General features: G+C 44.7%; 1 protein-coding gene across 5 annotated transcripts; it reads left to right on the forward strand.

The window, feature by feature from the left end:
* Positions 1-1,491: 1,491 nt before the first annotated feature.
* On the forward strand, positions 1,492-18,274 carry SLC12A9 (solute carrier family 12 member 9). Of its 5 annotated transcripts, none has more exons than XM_044005101.1 (15): positions 1,492-1,628; positions 2,599-2,669; positions 3,681-3,898; positions 4,429-4,563; positions 4,850-4,981; positions 6,632-6,940; positions 7,563-7,670; positions 8,119-8,230; positions 8,501-8,658; positions 8,852-8,934; positions 9,108-9,232; positions 9,920-10,112; positions 10,329-10,503; positions 10,707-10,853; positions 16,950-18,274. In XM_044005101.1, the coding sequence occupies exons 3-15, from the start codon at positions 3,718-3,720 to the stop codon at positions 17,819-17,821; spliced, it is 2,730 nt and encodes a 909-aa protein (XP_043861036.1). In that variant the 5' UTR covers positions 1,492-1,628; positions 2,599-2,669; positions 3,681-3,717; the 3' UTR covers positions 17,822-18,274. The 5 variants fall into 5 exon arrangements, with proteins under 5 accessions (XP_043861036.1, XP_043861037.1, XP_043861035.1 ...); XM_044005102.1 differs by lacking the exon at positions 1,492-1,628 and adding an exon at positions 1,923-1,979; XM_044005100.1 differs by lacking the exon at positions 1,492-1,628 and adding an exon at positions 1,954-2,264.
* Positions 18,275-23,477: the final 5,203 nt, after the last annotated feature.

Genomic DNA, 23,477 nt, shown 5'->3' on the forward strand with positions numbered 1-23,477 from the left:
GGAAGAGTCAAAATTCTGTACAAACAAGATATATACAGAATAAATTGGAAATAATTTCAGAGGGAAGGTACTAGCATTAAGGGAAAGTAGGAAAGGATTCTTGCAGAAAGTGGGATTTTTACCTGAGACTTGAAGGGAAAGGAGGGAATTTCAGGCATTGGGGACAAAATAGAGTGTCTCCTATAAGGAACATTCAAAGACTGGATGGGACAGTGTCCCTGGATTATAAGGTATAAAAGGTATACAGGCTGGAAAGGTAGGAAGGGGCTGGATTATGAAGCAGTCTAAAGGCCAGAGGATTTTATATTTGATTGTAGAGGTTAGGTGATAGGGAGCCAATGGAGTTTATTTAATAATTGTCGGGGCTGGGGTGGGGCAGAAAGTGTGTGACATGGCTCGACCTGTTCTTAAGATCTGATAGCTACCGCCTTTTCGCTCCTGAAATGCATGCATTTATACAATCAATAACATTAATGAAGTGTCTGTACAATTTAGGATGACTGTCCCTACATTCCTTCAGTGAGCTCGAGTCACCAGCACTTTCTCTTTCAGCCTCGCCTCTTCAGTTGCACAACAAAGCCGGTTAAGCAGCTGAGTCAACGTGATTTACCCACAGGTCCTTTAATATCAAATCCAACAATGCTCATTTTACCTCACGAAGGCTGGGATTCGAAGTGTCGGGGCCAGGGTGAGTGGGGAGGGTTCGGCTGAAAATGCAAAGCTGACACCGGCCCCTGCTGTCCTAGAGACAGAGCAGTGCTTGTTGTGAGTTAAAGTGCATATACTGAACAAGGGAGAAGGCTATGAGGCCGCACATGCGCAGTGCCACAGGCTGACCGGGTTCGACGCACCAGCCAGTCAAACTAAACTGCACGCAACTGCGTAGGAGGCGGAAACGACAATCCGTACACCGAACTATTTTCTTGCTGTCGGATCGCTCCCGGTCCTCCTCTTTTAATCCCGCCCAAAAGCCGCCATCTTTTTCTTCCAAGTACTTAAGGCGGCCTCCTCTTGTCACGTGACAATGGATTACTTTCTCGCCACTCCTCCCTTCACTTTCGCTTGCTCTCGATTTTCCGGGGGAAAGTCCACGTCTTTTTACCATTAAGGGGCGTGCCGGGGAGATTACAATTGGATGTCACCGTGTTGCCAAATTCAGTTTTAGCCACCTTCCAGCAGAAGCCCCCTCTCTTTCACAAAGTTACATGTTCGTGGGTGAGGGGAGTGAACTGGGTTACTGTGCGAGGAAGAATAGATACCATAAATATATACTCCCCATCTAGCCCCATCCCTCCTCCCCTGGCTTCCGGAAGCCTTAGGTTCAACTCAGGTGCTGCTTCCTACAGGAAGCCCTCAGGTTTCTTCCTCCTTCCCTCAGCTTTATATGGGTTATTTCCTCCCCTGGGGAAGGAGAAGCAGCTCGAGGGCCAGGTGCCCAGGACAGTCCAAAGATAAGTTGAAACGCATTTATTAAGTGCCTACTGTGTGCCACGCACCTAGTTTAGCGCTGGGATAGAAGCACCAAAACCAAAACAACAACAACAACAACAACAAAAAAACCGGCCTGTGCCCTCCAGCCTCTTGACGTTCCCCAGGTGCGGGGAGTTAGCACCTGCTTTCTGCCCCAAGTAAGGCAAAGCCATTTCCTGGACTCGAGGGGCTCACAGTCGGGGGAAGGGGGAAGAAACACTGAAAAACTCCTAGGTGCTAATTATCTACCGCCCAAGGGTTCCCAAAGCCTTGAGCGCGAAAAGAAGGACTAAGAGTTCAGCATTCCAAGCCTGCCTGTCGTTCCAGGGCTCATTAAGGAAGGATACAGTTTTCCTGGATAGGAGGGCTGGGGGGTTTGGGCGGGGGGTAGGTGGCGAGTCAGATAAGCAAGAGCTGGGAGATCAGATTTTGAGTCCGCCGGGCTGGGAGCTCAGCGTCTCCCCTACACGCCAGCTGCGCCGCCTCACGCCCTTGCGAGGGAATGCACGGTAGGAGAGAAGCCCGGGAGGAGGCGGACGCTGGGAGGACAGGGAAGCCTGGAGGCCTGGAGGCCCAGAGCGGAGCCTGAAATTGGGAATGCAGGGTTTGGAGCGTGGAAGGGAGGACTGAGGTCCCCGAGGGCTCGCCCTCGCCGCATCCCGGGCTGAGTATCCGACTCCCAGGCAGCCCCGGGTCAATTACGGTGCCATCCGTCCCCCTTCCCCCTTCCCCAGTGATTGCAAAGCTCGCCTGTCCCGGCCTCCCGGCTCCACAGGAAGCCGGGTCAGCCCAAGGTAGGGGAAGTGAAGGAAGCCAGCAGCTACCCTTGAGGGGCTGGGGCCCAGCCCAGATTAAGATTTGACAGGGAGGGGAATGAGGGGCGGGGAAGGGGAGTCTAGGAACTGGCAAGGACAAGGAAGGGAAATGGAAGAACTGGTCTGGGTGCCATGGTGGAAAGGAGTGAGGGGATGGAGGAGGATTGGGGGCGGGCAGTGCTGGGGACCAGCGCACCAATGGGGAAGGGGGAGGCTGTTGATGCTGGAAGACAGCTCTGGAGAAGCTCCTGGGGGACTTGAGTATCTTTCTTTCCTTTCCTCCTCTCCCCTCCTTCCCTGCCCCATCTCCTAGGTGCATTCGATCTGCCTGCCATCTTCCACAGTTAGGGGTTCTTCTCGGGAGCTGCATCTTTTGGGGATCAGGTGAGTGTATAACTCCTCCCCCCCCCACCTCCTAGTTGGGGGTGAGATTAACTTGCTCGAGTCGAGAGACCAAAACCATATTAACTCTTATCTACAGCCTCCTTAACCCACAGTGGGAGGCATGTGAAGGCCTCGGTTTGAGGAATATGGGCTCAAAAGTGTTGTGTTGGATGGTAGGGACTGATTTGGGAGAGGGGATGCTGGTAAAGGGATGGGATCGGGGAGTTGCTTCTCTGATTAGTAATGAAGAGAGGAATTAAGGGTAGAGCAGAAGATCAGGAGAGGATGCATGTGGTTGGGACCCACCTTGGATATGGGTGATGTGGAAATATGGGGTTATGGAGCTTTGTGCTCCATTTCTGTGAAAAGAGGAAGGGGCTGACATAGGAGAGGGTGGAGATATTGCTTCTTTAGGACTCAGGTGGATCTGGAAAGGAGAAGGATTTGCTGCTTGTCATCTCACTTCCTCTTTTGGGCAGTAGTAACCAAGGTCAGCTTCCTTTTCAGAAAGGGTGTGGGTGGTGGGGAGGACAATCTGTGACTTGATCCTTGTCTGCCTTTAGAGCCCAGGTATGTCTTCCCTTGTTTGAGCATAGGATTTAGGAATGGGGGCAATTGTAAGAGGATTAGTCATCAAAGCTTTTGACTGACTTTTGTGGGGGCTTCTCCCTAGATAACTAGTGTTTGTTGCCAAGATTTTTTTTTTTAATGGGCAGGAGGATGGGGTTTAATGGGAGTTTTAGAGAGATACTTTTCCCTGGACTCCTGATTATGATGCATATTCTATCACCCTCAGCCTTTCTTGCTAATATGCTTATAGTGTTATAATTCCCTGAACAACAGATTTTTGAGAGGATTTTTGATGGTTTGTGGGTTATTTCTAGAGAGAAAATTATCTCTGGGACTGCAAGAAATTATAGGGGATCAGTGGCACATTCTCCCCTGTCCTGTGCTTTGGTGGGTTATAACCCATGCCCCTGTCTTCAACTCAGCTTCTGTTTCTCTCCACAGACCCTGTTACCTGTTCGCATATCTGTCTACCCCAGCCATGGCAAGTGAGAGTTCCCCACTACTAGCTTACCGGCTTATTGGGGAAGAAGGAGCTACATTTTTGCCATATGGGATGGGCGGTGCAGGAGGTGGGGCCCTCCGGAAACTCTCCACCTTCCTCGGTGTTGTAGTGCCCACTGTCCTCTCCATGTTCAGCATTGTGGTCTTCATGAGAATAGGTGAGGAACTGGGAAAAGAGCTTGGTATTTGAGATTCAGTGTTTAGAAGGGACTCCCAAGAAGGAAGAGGAGGGTGGGTTTGTGGATGTGTTGGGAGGCTTTGGGCAGTGAGAAGTCTCTTGCTGAGATAGAAAAAGACACTGGATTTGAGGTCAGAGGGCATAGGTTTGAATTCCAGATCTGTTACTTATTAGCTGGGTGACCTTATACACATCACATATCCCTTCTGGGCCTAAATATGATCTCTTTAAGGGCCCTTCCAACTCTCAATCCTATGAGCCTCCAAATGAGTTCTACATATTCTCAGTCTATCCTTTGCCCTTTTGCACAGGGCAGGATCTGTGTTGGTTAGCCCCTGTGGTCCCTAGTCACCCCTCCATTCTCTACTCACTTACTGAGAGGACACATTGAATTGAGGGAGACTGGTGGAAAGGATTCTCTTCCCTTGTCAGGTCACTTAGCTGGGTGGGAGCATGTACAACCCTATAACCTTACTTCCTTGTAATCTTACTTTCCTCCCTTTCCTACAGGATTTGTGGTAGGCCATGCTGGACTGATCCAGGCTTTGGCCATGCTGCTGATTGCTTACTTCATCTTGGTATTGACTGTCCTATCTGTTTGTGCCATCGCCACCAATGGAGCTGTGCGTGGGGGTGGAGCTTACTGTATCCTCCTATGAGGGCTGAGCAAGGGTTGGGCACTTGTTGTATTCACCAGTACAGATAAGATAGGGCAGTGGGGAGGCAGAGTTTGGGGATTCATTCTGATGGCTGGTCAAGGAGTGGTCACCTTCTTAAAGAAATGACCTGCATGGATTGTACTACTTGAAGATTGGTGGAAAGGTACTGGCCACTGTGTTAGAATGAGTGCTCTTTGCAGTGAGTGGTCCACCTCAGTTTCAAGTTTTTATTTTTCTTTAACTTTCCTTTCTCTTGTGCTTCCCCCTTTCAGTTATGATCAGCAGGACATTGGGTCCTGAGTTTGGAGGAAGTATTGGGCTAATGTTCTTCCTGGCCAACGTCTGTGGCTGTGCTGTCTCTGTGCTGGGGCTGGTGGAAGCAATACTGGATGTCTTTGGGGCTGGTTCGTTTTCCCAACCCTGGGTGGGGGAGGATCCAGGAAACTCCAAGGTCTTGGGGAGTCTGAGGTGTTGGGATTATTTTTGGTAGAGGAATGCCCTGGGGAAGGGGTGATAGCAGTCAATTAATCAGTGAGTATTTCTTGAGTATCTCCGATGTGCTCAAACCTATGCAAAGGATCAAGGTTTTGAGACATGATGCCTACCCTGAAGGAGCTTATGTTGTAGTAGGGGAGAAAGGGCAGAGGAAATAAATATGTAATGAGGGATTGTTGTTGAGGGCCTCTTCCTGGAGCATGGAGGTGTGTGGTGAGCCTGTTTTTCTGGGGATGTGCTGAAGTAGAGAGCAGAAGTTCATGTCTCAAAGCAGACTCACCAAATATCTGTATATTCCCAGGACAGGGCCCAACTGGCTCCAACTTCATTCATACAAGAAAATGAATGTTGAGTTGTGAGGTGCTCATTATGATCCCACAAAAGGAACACTGGATTTGAAAGGAGAGGACCTATATATATTTGTTTGTTTGTTTTTTGGTTGGGCAATGAGGGTTAAGTGACTTTCCCACGGTCACACAGCTAGTAAGTGTCAAGTGTCTGAGGTCAGATTTGAACTCTGGTCCTCCTGAATCCAGAGTTGGTGCTTTATCCATTGCACCACTTAGCTGCCCCTGAGGACCTATATTTTAATCCATTTTTAAGCCACTTAACTTCCCAGTGTGACCTTGAGCAAATCACCTCTGAGAGATTCAGTTTCCTTCTCTGTGTTATTCAGGAGTTGGAAAAGATAGTCTCTCTCAGCTCTTAATCCTAACTATATTCCTACTAGGAAGTTGAGAGAGACAGAAACTGAGGCAGAGAGAGAGAGAGATCAGCATGGGTTGGAATGCTTAGGAAAGAATTAGCAGCTGGTTAGGAGCTGGAAGGGGCCTCAGAGATTGTCTAGTCTAACACCTTCATCTCACAGACGAAGAAAATGAGGCCCTGAAGGTAAAGTGATTTGTCAGAGATCATAGTAGCAGAGCCAAGAGTTGAATCTAAGTCCTCTGAATCCAAATCCAGAATTCCTTTTCCCAGGGACATGCTGCCTCTTCAAGGGTCTGTCCAAAATTCATTTCAACTCTAATTTGATAGATCTCTGTTAAATTACTGTTACTTTAAGGTAATGGGTCTAAGTCAACTTTGACTTTAACAGGTTCTTAACACTGGGCCCATGACTTGTTTTTATTAGAATTGATTTCCTTTGTAACCCTATGTATTTTATTCTGTGCATTTAAACATTGTTCTAAGGAGTTATATGATGCTATATGATGCTGTATGATGCTGCCAGAGGGGTCCATGATACCAAAAAAGGTGAAGAACCTTTGGTCTAGATGCTCTCTAAGGTCCATGCCAGCTCTAACATTTTATTATTCTTTGAAACATTTATTCATCATTAAATGCAGAGACATGCTCCTCACCATAGATCTCACGGTGTCTGATGACATTCATTAGAATAACTAGAATATTTGAAAGGGCCTGTTCTGTAGTGATTTGAGGAATGTTATACAAGATTTCATAGAGTCCTTATACTTTCATTTAAGTGGACCTCAGATTTGGATAGTGTTTTGTAGTGCTACCTCTTCCCCCAAATGATTCCATTCCTGTCTCTTCCCCAGATGCATCAGGGCCAGCAGGGATCCGAGTGTTTCCCCAAGGCTATGGCTGGAATCTGCTGTATGGAACAATGTTATTGGGCCTGGTGGGTGGGGTCTGTACTTTGGGAGCTGGCCTCTATGCACAAGCCTCCTTCCTTACATTCCTGCTGGTCTCTGCCTCCTTGGCCTTGGTACTCATCAGCTTTGTGGCTGTGGGGCCCCGAGATGTCACCCTCCCCCTTAGGCCAGGCGCCAATGGTTCCTCAACAACCCCCCAGCTGGGCCACTTCACTGGCTTCAACAGTAGCACCCTGAAAGCCAACTTGGGTGGTGAGTAGAAGCTGTAAGTTGGGGCTCTGCAGAAGGGGAGAGGGGAAGGGCTGTCAAGGGCCTAGACAATCAAAATCCCGAGATGAGGCTGATAACTGAGGGGGAGAGTTTCTGGGATATTGAGAAAGCAAGAAGCACAGGCCCCAGCTGTCTTGCACTAGCACTAGGGGTACAAGAGAAGCCTTAGAGAGATTTTCTGCTCTTAAGGAGGTGTAGAGATAAGATACATTCAAGGAATAATTAAATAATGAAAGACAATACAGGTGGTAGAGTGAGTCCTCTAAATAAAGACTGCTACTGTGGACTAGAATGGCAAGAGGAAGTGAGACTTGAGCCTAGTCTTGAGAGAAGGTTTTAGGTCAACCCAAGAGGGAAGGGAAGGGGAGTCATGGCAAGGCAAGAACGAAAGAACAAAAAGGCATGGCAAACTTACGGGCCAGTAGGAAAGACCAGCCTGCCTAGAGCAGAGATAGAGGTTGATTAGGAAAGAGGGAAAATGAGAGCTGGAACATTTGAAGAGAAAGACCTTGAGGACAGGGTGTGTGGAGGAAGGGGAGAGGATGCCTGGGATCCCAGGAGAGATGTCCATAGTCCTTTCCTCCTCTGTGTGCTCCTTTCTTAGCGGGCTATGCCCAGGATTATACCACCGGGGCTACCATGACTTTTGCTAGTGTGTTTGCTGTCCTCTTCAATGGCTGCACAGGCATCATGGCTGGGGCCAACATGTCAGGTGAGTCACTGCAGCTTTGACCTCCTCAAAGGAAGGGCAAGTCCTGAGAAGCTGGCAAAAGGTCAAGCAAAGGTCAAACTGGCTTCCTTTCTAGGAGATACCACCTGGAGGCAGGAGGCCTGGATCGGTGGCTCAGCTCTGATAGTTCTTAACTGGGTGACATCTTCACCTCTCTATACTGGTTTTCAAATGGGGATAATGATACTTGGCCTCTCTTCCTTGTAGGGTTGTTTAAGAAAGTACTTCATAAATTAGCACTCTGTAGAAGGGTAATGGTTGTTCTTTGGCCCTAACTTTGTTCTCATCTGCATATTATTCTGATTTCCTTGTGGGGCCAGACTTCATGCTTGGAAAAGAAAATCTTCAGGTTTTATGGGGGCAGAGCACCCTGAGGATTGACACTTCCCCGAACTCTATCACCTTATATGTCTTCTCTTCTTTTCTGCAGGGGAGCTGAAGGACCCCAGCCGAGCTATCCCTTTGGGCACTATTATTGCTGTGGTGTATACATTCTTCATCTATGCTTTGCTGTTCTTCTTCTCCAGCTTTACCTGTGACAGGTGGGTTTGGGGAGGTGAAACTGAGACCTTGGTTTTGGGGGTGGGAGTGAATAAGAAATACTTGGAGAGGAACTAGATACTTAGGTCTCTGTGAGAAGTATAGGCTGAGACTGGGGCTGGGGGAGGATATCTGGGTCCTTAAGGAAAACAAGATTCAAAGGAGAAATGCGGGTAAGAGAACAAGTTATCTGTTTCACTGATTGGGAAAAGGGAAGGCTAGGCATGAGAAGAGTTAGACAGCAAGTGTCATCTTTGTTTCTCTCCCTCAAGGACATTGCTGCAGGAAGACTATGGCTTCTTCCGAGGCATCAGCCTGTGGCCTCCAATGGTGCTAATTGGGGTGTATGCCGCATCACTCTCTGCCTCCATGAGTTCACTCATCGGTGCCTCACGTATTCTCCATGCCCTGGCACAGGATGACCTTTTTGGTGGGTTTTTTTTTTTATTCTTTATCCTCAGTTCTAATGAATGTATAGCTCATTCATTCCTCCTCTGCTTCCCTCTGTGGCCTTTCTTAAATTCTCTGGGTTTTCTTGAATTCTCCCTTTACCATTTGTTGCTTCCTTTGTTATGCTTTGAAGTTTTCTAGTTTAACCTCTGTCCCGTCTCTTCCCCTTGCAGGGCTAATTCTGGCTCCAGCAAAAGTTGTGTCCCAGGGAGGGAACCCTTGGGGAGCTGTGTTGTATTCCTGGTGTCTAGTGCAGGTGAATTGGGGGCACTCTCATAGACTCTCTCTCTCTCTCTCTCTTCCCCTAAATGGGCAGGAAACAGGGTGGGAAGTCAGTTCTGAGGGAAATGTGGACCATGTGGATTTTGGCCAAGGGCAGGGGTTGGCATTTGGGTTTGGTGAGGGGACCTACGTACCTTGTTCCTCTAGGTGATGCTTCTGGTTGGGAAGCTCAACACCCTGGCAGCTGTGGTCACAGTGTTCTACCTGGTTGCCTATGCTGCTGTGGATCTTTCATGCCTGAGCCTTGAGTGGGCATCGGCCCCTAACTTCCGGTAAGGGGCATGGTAACCTTAGGCCCTGGAGGGAACATTGATATTCTAAAAGTTTGGGACTCTGAGTTGTAAGGATCAGAGAGTTAGAGATGGAAGGGACCTTAGGGTTACTTAATCCAACTTCCTCATTTTATAATTGAGGAAATGTAGGCCCAATGAAGTCATGTGACTTGTCCAAGATAGTAAGTGACACAGCTGGGATTTGAATTTAGGTCCTTTGACTGCAAATCCCGTGCTTTTTTGACTGTCCCACATAGGCTTAGAGAAATCAAATGACTTACCCAAGGGTATGTGCCTAATAAATATCAGGGCTAAAATTGGAATTCAAGTCTTTTGATGCTCTATCCAGTATTATTTCTTTTTTTTTTCTTTCTTTCTTTTTTTTTTTTTAGTGAGGCAATTGGGGTTAAGTGACTTGCCCTGGGTCACACAGCTAGTAAGTGTTAAGTGTCTGAGGTCAGACTTGAACTCAGGTCCTCCTGACTCCAGGGCCCGTGCTCCACCTAGCTGCCCCCAGTATTATTTCTACTGTGCCTAGGAGTGTGTGTGGGATATAGAAAAAATTTGGATTTGGGTCCCTAGAGGTTCCTGAAGAGGGCCTGGAATGAATTAACCCTGGGCCTATGGGTACACAGCAGGGAGCCCCATGTTCTTCTGTCCTTGTCTTAAGTGGTCTTCTGTCATTAGCCCCACTTTCAGCCTGTTCTCCTGGCATACCTGCTTGTTAGGCATGGCCTCTTGCCTGCTCATGATGTTCCTCATCAGCCCAGGAGCTGCAGGTGGATCTTTGCTGCTCATGGGGCTGCTTTCTGCCCTGCTCACTGCCCGAGGAGGGCCTAGCAGCTGGGGCTATGTCAGTCAAGCCCTGCTGTTCCACCAGGTTAGCAGGGAAAGGGAGGCAGGGAATTGCTGGTAGGGGTTGTGGGGAACTTCCTTATCCTTGTTCTTAACCCTGGGAGGGAGTTGGTGAGGGGGTTTCAAGGGGTGCTGTCCCAAGAGAGACTTGAACTGGTACCTAATGTGAGAAGATGAGTGGGTTGGGGGAGTGGGATGAGAAATGCTATATTATGCTGTATCCTAATCCTTATCAACTCAGGTTCGAAAGTACCTGTTGCGGCTGGATGTGCGGAAGGATCATGTAAAGTTCTGGCGCCCACAGCTACTTCTGTTGGTGGGAAACCCAAGAGGGGCACTACCCTTGCTACGCCTGGCCAATCAGCTGAAAAAGGGTGGCCTCTATGTGCTGGGTCATGTCAGCTTGGGAGACCTTGGTGAGGATCCCCTCCCCCAATGCATTGTGATAGTCTCCATTCCTAAATCCTCCATTCCCTAGTTCCTTTTAAACATCATTCACGTTCTCTAGCCACACTCTATCCCTCTGGGCCTCTGGGGGAATGGAAGGAAGTTTCCATATGAGATATAGGAAGAAGATGAAGATTTTCTGATGTTCCCCATTCTCAAATTTCCCACTCAGATTCTCTGCCCTTGGACCCTGTGCAGCCCCAGTATGGGGCATGGCTGAGTCTTATAGATCGTGCTCAAGTGAAGGCTTTTGTGGACCTTACTCTTTCACCTTCTGTGCGGCAAGGGGCCCAGCATCTACTGCGTATTTCTGGTCTTGGTGAGACTCTCCTGCCCACAACCTCTCAATCCTTTCCTTCTTCTCTCCCCACCTTCTCCTCCTGATGCCCATTGCTACTTTCTGTTTCCATTTGTGTCAGTCAGAAAATGTTTATTATATACCAGTTATAGGTAAGTGACTGGATTAGGCATTGTGAGAAGAATATGAGGCACAGTCCCTAAAGTTATGGAGATTATAATCTATTTGGGGAAGTAAAATATGCACATAATTAATAATACAAGGCAATATGTGATAAGCTTCAGATGAATGATACAGATAATCATTGTTCTAAGAATATAGAGAACGGAGTCAGTTAACAAATATTTATTAAGCACCTACTATGTGCCAAGTACTGAGCTAAGTACAGGGGATACAAAGAAAGGCAAAACAATCTTTGTTGTCAAGAAGTTTACACTCTAATGGGGGAGAGGGACTATATGCAAACAACTATGTATAAACAAGATATATACAGGATAAATTGGAAAGAATCTCAGAGAGAATACACTAATATTAAGGGGGTGTAGGAAAGGCTTTTTGTAGAAAGTAAGATTTTAGCTGAAGTTGCACAAAGTTAGGAATCAGAGGTGAAGAAAGAGGTAGCCCGTGAAAACTCACTGAGTATGGGAGATGGAGAGCCTTGTGCAAAGAATAGCAAGAAGACCAGCACCCCCAGATTTTAGAGTAGGAAGGGTATGAAGTGTAATGAGACTGGAAAGGTAGAATGAGGCCCAATGATGAAGGCTTTAAAAAGCAGACAGAAGATTTTATATTTAGTTCTGGAGATATTTGGGAGCCAAGGAGTTTATTAAATTGCAGTGGGGTGGGTGCGAGGTAGATGACATGTTTGGATCTGTCCTTTAGGAATATCGCTTAGATCACAATATCTGAGTGGGTAATGGACTGGAGAGCAACCAGGAGGCTATTTCAGTGGTGTAGGAATGAAGTCTACACCATGGTAGAAAAAAGTAGGAGTATATGAGAGATGTTACAAAGGTAAAGTGAACAGATCTCATGAGAGAGAGTGAGGAGTTGAGGATGACACCTGTGTTGCTAGCCTAGCTGACTAGGAGGATGGTGGTATCCTTAACAGTCATAGAGAAGCTGGGAAGAGGGAAGGGTTTTGGGGAAAAGATAATGAATTCCATCTTGAACTTGTTGTGTTTAAGCTATGGGACATTCGGTTAGAGATGTCTAGTAGGCAATTAGAGATGTGAGAGATGGGGTGAACAAAAAGATTAGAGCCAGATAAGTAGATTTGAGAATCATTAGAGATAATTGAATCCATGGGAGCTGATGAGATTACCAAGCAAAATAGCATAGGAGAAGAACAGAAAAAGACCCAGGACAGAGCCTTGTAGCACACCCACAGTTAAGTGGGCCTGACCTGAGAAAGAACAGTCAGATGGGTAGGAGGGGAACTAGGAGCAAGTTGTGTCATGAAAACCTAGAGAAGAGAGTAAAGGGAAGAAAAGAGAGAAAGCTAGTTAGGAAGAAAGCAAAAAGAAGAGAATGAAGAAGTAAAACAGTAAAAGAAGAAAAAAGAAAAGTAATGATGAAAGATGAAAAAGAATAGAGAAGAGTAAAGGAAACAATGATTAAAGTAAAAGAAACTGATCAATTGTTTCCTTTGTCAAAGGCTAAAGAGGAGTCAAGAAAGATGGAGACTGAGAAAAGGCCATTATTAAATTTGGCAATTAAGACATCATTGGTAACTTTGGAGAGAACAGTGTTAGTGGAATGATGAGGTCAGAAGTCAGGCTGCAGAAAAATAGCCAAGTGAGATGAGAGGTGGTGAAGGCATCAACTGTAGACAGCCTTCCCCAAGCACTTAGTCACAAAAGGGAGGAGCAAAATGGGGTAATAGTGGGGATGGATCAAGGAAGAGTGTTTTGAGGATAGGGAAGACCTAGACATGTTGTAGTTAACAGAAAGCAACCAGTAGATAGGGAGAAATTGAAGGTGATAGAGGGGGTAATCTGCTGGAGGAGATGGGATAGGATAACTTGTGCATATAAAGGAAGTGGCCTTGGTGAAGAGAAGGGTCACCTCTTCATGATAGAGATAGAAGTGAAGGAGGAGATAGTGGCACAATGCATCTGAGTGATGTGAGATGAGGAAAAGAGGAGAAGAAAACTCTTGAGTGAATGTCCTCAGTTTTTTTTTTCCAGTAAATATGAGACAAGATTCTCAGCCAAAATGATAGGGGGAGCCTCCTCAGGAGGGATGAAAAGGTTTAGAAAAGTCACTGTGGTGAATGAGATATGAATTGATTAGGGAAGTAGAAAGGGATCACAATAATGGAAGCCCAGTTGAGATTATGTAACACAAATTTGTATTAGACCCAGTCATTATTGTTTTGTGATTTTCTCCATCTCTGTTCAATAGCACATAAATACTGGGAAATGATGCTGGGAATGAGATTAGCCTGGGGCTTGGCAGGGAAAGATTGGCAATAAGATAAAGGGGCAAGGAACTCAATAGTGTAGAATTGAACTGGTTCATCAGGGAATCAAGATATTGAAGGAAGAAGAGGGCTAACAGCCAGCATAGGGTTATTAGCCTGGGAAAGATCTAAAAGGTGGAGGGATTGGAATTCATAGTGAGGTTAAAGAACAGGGTTAGGGGTCATAAGATAGAAGGAAAGATGGAATGATAAAAAAATTAGGATCAGATGAAGGAATTTCAGACTTCATGAACATACAAGTAGAATACTTGTGTGTTATGACAAGGTTAAGGGTTTGTGTAACTGAGATATGAATAGAGGAGTAGGTAATGGGAAATGAGTAAGTTGAGAAACTAGGATGTTATGGTTTATCTATATATCTATGGTATAAGTATGTTGAAATCCCATGGTATGAAAGCAGGAATTCAAGAAGAAAGAAAGATTGTAAGCCAAACAAACTCACTGAAGAAGGAAAAGTGTCCTTTAGGTACCAGAATCTTGACTGAGTGATATATATGGGACGAGAGGTTACTGCAGTCTTAAAAGGAGGACCTAGAAGTAGGGAGCAAGGGGTATTACAACCCCCCCCACAACAAATGAAAGTACAATCAGTACCAGAAAGGGTGCCTAAATATGCAGATCTCAGTCAGAACCAGAAGGTTTAAAATCAAATCAAGTCGATTAACTATGACGCAGTCATTTCACAAAGCACAATGATAGAGGAGATTTGAAGTTGGACAATTTGAGGGGTAGGGCTGAGGACCATGGGGATTAACAAAGTGAGCCATAGGGGTTTGAGAATGACTCTTGTACAGTGACAGTGATATCATCGGGATGGGGAGATAGTATCTCAACCATACTCTCTGAGTTTAGGTTGGAGAGTAGTCATTGAGGGAAACAGATGATTAAACTATTTAAGGCCCTCTCTTGAGCTCTAACCTCATAGCTGGTAGAGACATTGAACCATCTGAGGGCCAGGAGGCCACATCTACATCCCGGCAGACAAGTGGAGCAGGTGAAGGTATGGCCTAGGGGAATTGCAGACAGATGACAGGTGTGGGCATTTTGGGGTAATTATGTTCTATTGACCTACTTTTCTGGTTTTTTTAAGCATTAAAATCTTTTTGATGATTACTATAATTTTGTTCAAGAAGTGCTCTTCACCCTTTTTTTCCTATATTTCCCCCCATTATTTTCTTTGAGATTCTAGGTCATGAGAATTGACCAGGTTGAGGAATTGGACGTAAGGGCATTTGAGGGAATATCAATATGTACATTCAAGTCCCCTACTATGAGGGGAGGAATTGAGGAGGAAAGACTTTGAGACAGGCAGCAAAATCATTGAGAAAAGGAGTGTCCTAGAAATTGATAGACAACAGTTACTAGAATTTCAATTGGGTGTCAGAGGAGAAGAGGTTACTGAGTGATGGAGGTAGAGGGAGAGCCTGGAAGTGGTACTGAAGAACAAGGAGTTTCCAGCTCCCTGATCTTTTTTGTGTTTTGTGTGTGTGTGTGTGGGGGGGGGGGTTTGCGGGGCAATGGGGGTTAAGTGACTTGCCCAGGGCCACACAGCTAGTTAAGTGTCAAGTGTCTGAGGCCGGATTTGAACTCAGGTACTCCTGAATCCAGGGCCAGTGTTTTATCTACTGCACCACCTAGCTGCACCCCCCCCCCACTAGCTCCCTGATCTTGACCAGCCAGTTGAGGGGAATGAATGAAAGTGCAACCAGTCCGGGAAAGGGAGTCCTGGGAGGCTGTGTCACCATGTCTCTGTGAGAGCAACAAGATGAAAAAAGTGGGAAAGGAAAAAATTTAAGATGAAAGTAAATTTATTACCTATGGAGCACTGTGGGCAGGTAGCTTTAGAATGAAACACTGGTGGGACTGAGTTGAGGGGGATGAGAATAGGGGAGTGGGTAGCAAGGGATGGAGGATGGGATTTGGATATTGACAGCTATGTGTTCAGAATGAGTTTGTTGGTCATTGCCAAATGAGTTCAGGAGAGTTATTAACATTACTAGCAGTTCAGCCTCCTGGTATTATTGTCTTCTTAGGGTGTTCAAGAGCTTAGGTGAGGGGACCAGTGAGAGGTACTGATGAAATAATATTTCTCTCCTGTCCCTGCAGGCAGGCTAGATCAGGAGATAGCTGCAGGGAGCAGGAAGGAATGGCATCTGTCCCCTGCAGGCAGGAATGGTCCCCTGTAGGCAAGTGGGAAGAAGCCATCTCAGGGGACCAGCATACAACAGAGAATAGCAGGAGACTGGCACTAAATGGAATGTCGATCTCACAGCATCATAGCTCAAGCTGACTCTTATGACAGCCCCACCAGGATGCCAAAGCAAGTTGCATAGCCTTCTCTGCATTTCTGTCTCAGTATAGAGGTGGCAGCAGAGAGCAACAAACCCTTATGGAAAACTTCACCTTTCTCTAACGTTAGGTGGCACCAGAGAGCAATAGTTGACCCTGGAGTTCTTTCTGGGATATCAGGAATCACTAAGCTGAACTGAAGCCTTCTCTCAGATGACTGCTTCTAACTGCCTCACCTCTAACAGAATAGCTTTTCAGGTCTCTTGAGTCTTCTCAGATTCCTCATTTTCTCTTGCCACTGTCTGTTCAGTGGCATAATTGACTCAGTGATTCACCTTTTACTTAAGAAGTCACAGCTCCCCATTTTCCCTATCACATTGATGCTCTTTTAGAAAAAAAAAAAAATCATGTCTGCTCCATAGGAGGAAGAGATCTTATTTTCTTGGTTTTGCTCCTTTTGATCATAAAACACGTAGGTACAAATTAACAGCTCCCCCTCTCTTCTCTCTCCTTCTCTCTCCCTTCCCCTCCCCCTCCCCCTCCCCCTTTCTCTTCTCATCCCTCCCTCCCTCTCTCCCTCTCCTCTTGCCCAGAGGTTTACAGCATGACTTCCTCACTTGAATCAACCAGGCAGGAAAGAGGGAACAAATTGTCTCCTTGTGAGTCTTGTCTGCCCCTCAGTTTTAGTTAAGTCATCAATAAAAATGTCATTTTGCCCACAGGCACACAGTTAGGTGTCAGAGGCAGGACTTGAAACCTCAGGTCTTTTTGATTCCAAGGCAGTCCTCTGCCCAAAATGATAGAATGCCTGTCCTGAAGAAGTATCTTCTGAAGTAATATTTATTTTTGTCTTTAGGTGGATAATGCAGCCAAATTCTTTAAGTATTTTATTTGCCTCTCTAAGGAGAACCTAAGGGGTCAAAAATTGTCTGTATTAGCACACTCTGTTTTTAAATTGTGGTTTGTTGCCAGGTCTGTATTCAAAGACTTTCCAACTAAGTAGAACTTGTCAGAACTTGTACTCCACAGGCATAGCCGTTAAGAACCCAGTATTTTAAGTTTGTAATCACTTCCTTTCATACATTGTATTTACTTATTAAAGTAGGGCTCGTCCGTGGTGGGATTTCATTTATTGGGTATAGTCAAATGATAGAATGTATTTGACAGCATTTGGAAGGTTTTCAAAGGTATGATGGTGGCATGAAGAGAAGCATATTGAATGATCTGCAAGGCACAAAGCAAGCTATACTTAGGTGCCCACTGACTAAGCACAGCCTAAGAAATGAGGTGCTGAAAGTCTTTGAAGGAGTCTGGCTGTGTATTTATTCCTTCCCTCTCCCTAGGTGGCATGAAGCCCAACACATTGGTCCTAGGATTCTACGATGATGCACCACCTCAAGACCACTTCCTAACAGACCCAGCCTTCTCCGAGCCAGTGGAGGGAGGGGGGCCTGCCCTGGACTCCTTGTTCCCTCCACCACGAGCACCTGGCAGTCCTCGGGCACTCACCCCCCATGACTATGTGGCCACAGTGGTAGATGCTCTAAAAATGAACAAGAATGTTGTGCTAGCTCGAGGGTGTGGGGCATTGCCACCTGAGCGGCTATCACGGAGCTTTGGGAGTTCCTCCCAGTCTCACCATGTGGACGTGTGGCCCCTTAACTTGTTGCGGCCCAAAGGGAGCCCTGGTTACGTGGATGTCTGTGGCCTCTTCCTCTTGCAGATGGCAACTATCCTGAGCATGGTACCTGCCTGGCAAAGTGCCAAACTTCGGATCTTCCTGTGTCTGGGACCTCAGGAAGCTCATGGGACTGGTGAGGCAAGGCTCCGGGTATTGCTGAATCAGCTTCGGATCCGGGCAGAAGTTCAGGAGGTGGCCTGGGGTGAAGGAGCCAGAATAGATGAGGGAGAAGATGAGGAGAACTTTGTGAATGGAAGCCGTGGAGATGCCGAGGCTGATGCACTAGCCATCAGTGCCAATGCCCTGATTAGGGCACAGCAGACCAATGGCAGGGGTGAGGGCCCAGGGGGGCCTGAAGGGGATCATAGGAAGGAGGGGCCAACTACAGCCCTTACCTTCCTCTACCTGCCACGGCCACCTGCTGACCCTGCCCGCTATTCCCGATACTTAGCTCTCTTGGAGATGCTAAGCCAGGACCTGGGTCCAACATTGCTCATCCATGGGGTCACTCCAGTAACCTGCACTGATCTTTGACTTTCCTCCTCTTCTTTAGGAGGAACTGAGGAGGGGATGATTAGGTCTGCTTTCCCATCTCAATCATGTGGTCTCTATTTGAGATTCAAAGAGGAGGTTAGTTTGGGTTTGCCTCCTAGGGCCAAAATCCCAGGAAGGATATTAAATGGATCATTTTAAGGGGCTTAACTTCTGTCTCCAATGTGGGAAGGCCCCTTCTGCACTGATGGGGGGGGAAGCTGTGCCCCTTTAAATTATGAATGTGTGTGGAAGGGAACTCAGCTTTCCCACTTCAAACCCACTTTGCTTTCACTTCACTGGTGCCTTGTTAGGAGGGGCAGGTTCTCCTCACCTTGGGTTTCTGTTCTTTAGCCTACCTCACCCTGATCCCTTATTTCTGACACTCACTAGCCTTCCAAGGCTTTTTGTATTTTAAACTTTTATGCTTGCCATGAATAAAAGACCAACACGTTATGGATTGTCTGGCTATTGCGTGGTGAAAGTGGAAGAAGGAAAGGAGGTCAAGATATTCCTCATTTTTTAGGGTGGCTTTTGGTCTGTAAGTAACTGAGAATTGGGTTAGAGAGTGGGGAAATGGGGCAGTAGGTGGTTGGAAAGTAGGTAAGCCCGGAGACTACTCCAATTCCAGGATGCATAAAACCCTGAGGAGTCTCTGAGATATACAAACTAGGAAAGGTGAGAAGTTGAGTATAGACCAGCTAATTGAGGCTTTGGGTTGATTTTATGTGATGCTAATAGCCAAATTTAGGAGAAAGGCACTAAGCAGAGACATCTGCCAGAAACCCTTAGTAGGAGCTCAGTAGTAGGGAGAAGAACCCCAAGCACGGCCTAACTCAGGTAGGAATATGGCAGAACTCAATTTAGAAGCAGCCCCGTACTCCCTTGAGGGAGGAGCTTAGTCATTGCTACCATACTCAAAACAAGTCAGGCCATACCCATGCCATTTTTGACCCAAGAAAAGCTTGATCCAAATATATAATTTCCACCCCCAACCAAAATACTGAGGCTAATGAGCAAACCAAGGAAAACTCCAAATAGCATGAGGAAACACCTTGGTTTGAGAACACCCAAGGGGTAAATATTCAGGTAGATTGTGACCCACAAGAAGTCCAGGGGAAACCTCCAGGAAAAAAAATGCTCTGGCTATAATGATTACAGAAGTATCTAGGAGAAATTAAAAGAAGAGGGGAGAAAAGATAAAAAATGGAATAACTTGAAAGAAAAGAATAACAAGGATGATTGATACCCTAGAACAGACAGTGAAAAGTCTTGTTCAGAATTTAAAAATGCAATTGGAGTAGGCTAATCAAAAAACAATGACTCAAGACAAGAAGAAACATTAAAACATGATTTAAAAAGTAAAAACAAAACCCAAGAAATATGTAAGAAACAACTGCTCTGAAAAATAATCAAGGAGAGATAATCTAAAAATGATCAGACTGTCTGAAATTCATTTCCAAACAAACAAGTCTGGATATCATGTTTCAAGAAATTAACCACCTAGAACTCTTAGAACAAGGGATAAAGTAAAGAGAGAGAGAGAGAGAGAGAGAGAGAGAGAGAGAGAGAGAGAGAGAGAATCCACCCAGTCACCTCCAAAATAAAAATTCCAAGGAAGTAAAAATCCAGAGCTTACAGGTTAAAGAAAAAAAAAGTGACCCCAAAGAGTCACAAAGAAGTCACAGTAAGGATCCCAAGGATTGGCAGCTGCCATCATAAAGTAAAGCTATGATATTCTAAAAGGCAAAAAATAAAGACTTACAACCAAGAATAACTTATCGACAAAAACTAAATATAGTCCTGCCTGGGGTAGAAGAAAGGGGTGAGGAAAGGAAAGGGGGAATGGACCTTTAATGGAATACAGAATTTCCAAGAATTTCTGATGAAAAGGCCAGACCTGATTAGACATTTTGAAATGGAATTGGAAAAAAAAAAAGAAATGGAATTGGAAGAGCTAAAGGTAGATTTATTTACACAAAGGTACTCACTTTTATTTAGTTGGAAGGGAATATGTGAGAATGAATTGTTTACATGGTAATAGTGGTATAAGAAACAAGCATCTCAGAATGGCATCTTTTTTTTAATAAAAGTATTTTATTATTTTCCAGTTACATGTAGAGATAGTTTTCAACATTTGTTTTAATAAGATTTCCAATTTCAAATTTTTCACCCTCCCTCCCCTCCTTCCCACCCCCCTCCCCAAGACAGCAGGTAATCTGATATATATTATATATGTATAATAACATTAAACAAAAAGGAAAAACCTCAAAAAAGAAAAACAACAGCGCCAAAAACAAAAGAAATAGTATGGTTCAATCAGCATCCATATTCTACAGTTCTTTTTTTTCCCCTGGATTTGAAAAGCCTTTTCCATCATGACTCCTTTGGAACTTTCTTGTATTGGTGAGAAGAATCTAGTCTATCACAGTTGATCAACACATAATGTTGAGGATACTGTGTACAATGTTCTTCTGGTTCTGCTCATCTCACTCATCATCAGTTCATGCAAGTCCTTCCAGGTTTCTCTGAACTCCTCCTGCTCATCATTTCTTACAGTGCAATAGAATTCCATTCCATTGATACAGCTTGTTCAGCCATTCCCCAACTGATGGGCAGAGAATGGCATTATCTTTAAGGGTCATGAAGAAAGGTAAACATAGCAAAGGACCTGTTGGTAGTTTTGGCTTTTTTGATGGTCTTAGGAGAAGACAAAAGTGGGAAGGACAGGGATTGTACTGGGGAAGAAAGGAGGTGGAAGAGGAGGAAAATGATATCATATAATAGAGTGTTGCATAATACAGAGAAGACTAATCATGGAAGAAAGGGTGGGAGAAAATAGGCATTCCATGAACCAAAGGAAGATTCAACACAATTTTGTATCCCTACATGGAAACTGTAGCATTGTAATACAGTAGATTAAAAAGGGAAAGTATGAAATGGTGAAAAGGGTTGGTGAGGGTAGAATCTAAGAAGGAGGGCATAAGCAAAACAAATTTGAATGTTGGAGAAGTGGGGTTAAAAGGAATGGAAGAAAGAGTGAAAACTTGGGAAAAGGTTGAGAAAAAAAGAGAGGAAATGGTATTGTTTATTGTTCATCCTTCGTTCTCAAAGAGATGACATCAGGAGGGTGATATCTTCTTGACTTGCAAGTGAATTGGATTGGATTTAAGTAAGGCAGAGCTGTGCAGGCTTCAGTCTCATTCTCTCCTCTCCTCCAGAGTAATTTCATTTGGAATCCAGTGGCAAGACAGGTCAAGATGACTGGCTATGTCTCTAGATACAGGGGTAGACCTTCGCATTTTTAAGCTAAGGTCTTTTCCAGATCTCAGTTTGTCTGAGGCAACACCCATTCTGGTATTTGTAGAACACAAGTGTCAGGCAACTCTCTTTTACCACTTTCTTATTTTATTTTATTTTTTTTTTTAGTGAGGCAATTGGGGTTAAGTGACTTGCCCAGGGTCACACAGCTAGTAAGTGTTAAGTGTCTGAGGCCGGATTTGAACTCAGGTACTCCTGACTCCAGGGCCGGTGCTCTATCCACTGTGCCACCTAGCTGCCCCTACCACTTTCTTATAAAGAGGGAGATAGAGCAAAGAGACAATAGGAAGGAGAGAAAGATACAATGATTATAACTCTGAATGGAAATGAGATGAAATCACTCACAAAATGGAAGAAGATAGCAGAATGGATTAGAAAACAGAATATGACATGTTTATAAGAAACATAATGAAACGAAGATTCACAGTGTTAAATGTTGCTAGAGCAAAATTCATTGTGCTTCAGCTGCATTTTACAAAGCACGAGGTAGTAATCATAATTTCAGATAAGGCTATAGTAAATATAGATAAAATAAAAAGAGAAGCAGGGAAATTATGTTTAAAGGCACCAAAGATAATGAATCAATATCAATATCTATGTATACATATGTGTATACACACACACACACACAAAAGTTAATCAAATTAGAAAAGAGAAACAGATAACACTTTAAAAGTGGGGAACCTTAATATACCCCTTTTAGGTCTAGATAAATTTAGGCAAAAGATTTTTTAAAAATCTGATTAAGGGGGCAGCTAGGTGGTGCAGTGGATAGAGCACTGGCCCTGGAGTCAGGAGGAACTGAGTTCAAATATGGCCTCAGACACTTGACACTTACTAGCTGTGTGACCTTGGGCAAGTCACTAAACCCCAAATGCCTCACCCCCCCCAAAAAAAAATCTGCTTAAAACTTTAGAAACTTAATGATGGGGGCAGCTAGGTGATGCAGTGGATAGAGCACCAGCCCTGGATTCAGGAGGACCTGAGTTCAAATGTGACCTCAGACACTTGACACTTACTAGCTGTGTGACCCTGGGCAAATCACTTAACCCCAATTGCCTCACCAAAAAAAAATATTAATAATGATAGGCCTCTAGCCAATACTAGATGGGAATAGAAAAGAATTACATACTGCTAGCTATACAATGCATCTTTATAAAAATTCACAACATATTGGAGCATTATGACTTTTGTGTGTGTGTGTGGGGCAATTGGGGTTAAGTGACTTGCCCAGGGTCACACAGCTAGTAAGTGTTAAGTGTCTGAGGCTGGATTTGAACTCAGGTACTCCTGACTCCAGGGCTGGTGCTCTATCCACTACGCCACCTAGCTGCCCTGCATTATGACTTCTAAAAAATATAGAAAAATGAAAAAAATGCACAGGAAGGTAGGGTAGCTGTACCAAATCTGAAGCTATACTATAAAGGGGCAGTCATCAAAACTATTTGGTACTGGCTAAGAAATAGAGTAGTGGATCAATGGAATAGGTTAGGAACAGGAGACACAGTAGTAAATGACTATAGTAATTTACTGTTTGATAAACCCAAAGAACCCAGCTTCTGGGATAGAAACTCAGTATTTGACAAAAACTGCTGAGAAAACTGGGAGATAGTATGGCAGAAAGTAGACATAGACTAACATCTTAAACCATATACTAAAATAAAGTAAAAATGGGTACATGATTTTTTTTTTTTTTTTTGCTGAGGCAATTGGGGTTAAGTGACTTGCCCAGGGTCACACAGCTAGAAAGTGTCAAGTGTCCAGGGCCAGATTTGAACTCAGGTCCTCCTGAATCCAGAGCCAGTGCTACATCCACTGTACTACCTAGCTGCCCTGGGTACATGATTTAGACATAAAGGGTGATACCATAGGTAAATTAGAAGAGGAAGGAATAGTTTAGCTCTCAGATCTATGGAGAGGAGAACAATTTATGACCAAACAAGAGATAGAAAATATGATTAAATGCAAAATAGATGACTTTGATTACATTAAATTAAAAAGTTTTTGTACAAACAGAAGCAATGCAGCCAAAATTAGAAGGGAAGCAGAAAGCTAGTAAACAATTTTTATAGCCAGTGTTTCTGATAAAGGCTTCATTTCTAAAATATATAGAGAGAACTAAATAAAATTTAGAAAAATGCAAGTCATTCCCCAATTGCAAAATGGTCAAAGGATATGAACAGGCAGTTTTCAGATGAAGAAATCAAAGCTATCTATTGCCATATGAAAAAATGCATGAAATCATTATTGATTAGAGAAATGCAAATTAAAACAACTTTGAGATACCACCTCACACCTATCAAATTGGCTAATATGACAAAAAGGGAAAATAATACAT

This window comes from Dromiciops gliroides, chromosome 4 (assembly GCF_019393635.1).
Source record: "Dromiciops gliroides isolate mDroGli1 chromosome 4, mDroGli1.pri, whole genome shotgun sequence".
Classification (NCBI taxonomy): domain Eukaryota; kingdom Metazoa; phylum Chordata; class Mammalia; order Microbiotheria; family Microbiotheriidae; genus Dromiciops; species Dromiciops gliroides.

Bases quoted from the DNA above. Each gene is read 5' to 3' on its own strand.
- SLC12A9 (XM_044005101.1), top strand. From the start codon at position 3,718: ATGGCAAGTGAGAGTTCCCCACTACTAGCTTACCGGCTTATTGGGGAA. The intron at 4,564-4,849 runs GTATCCTCCTAT...TCCCCCTTTCAG, and splicing joins GCGTGGGGGTGGAGCTTACT to TTATGATCAGCAGGACATTG. The intron at 10,854-16,949 runs GTGAGACTCTCC...CCCTCTCCCTAG, and splicing joins ACTGCGTATTTCTGGTCTTG to GTGGCATGAAGCCCAACACA.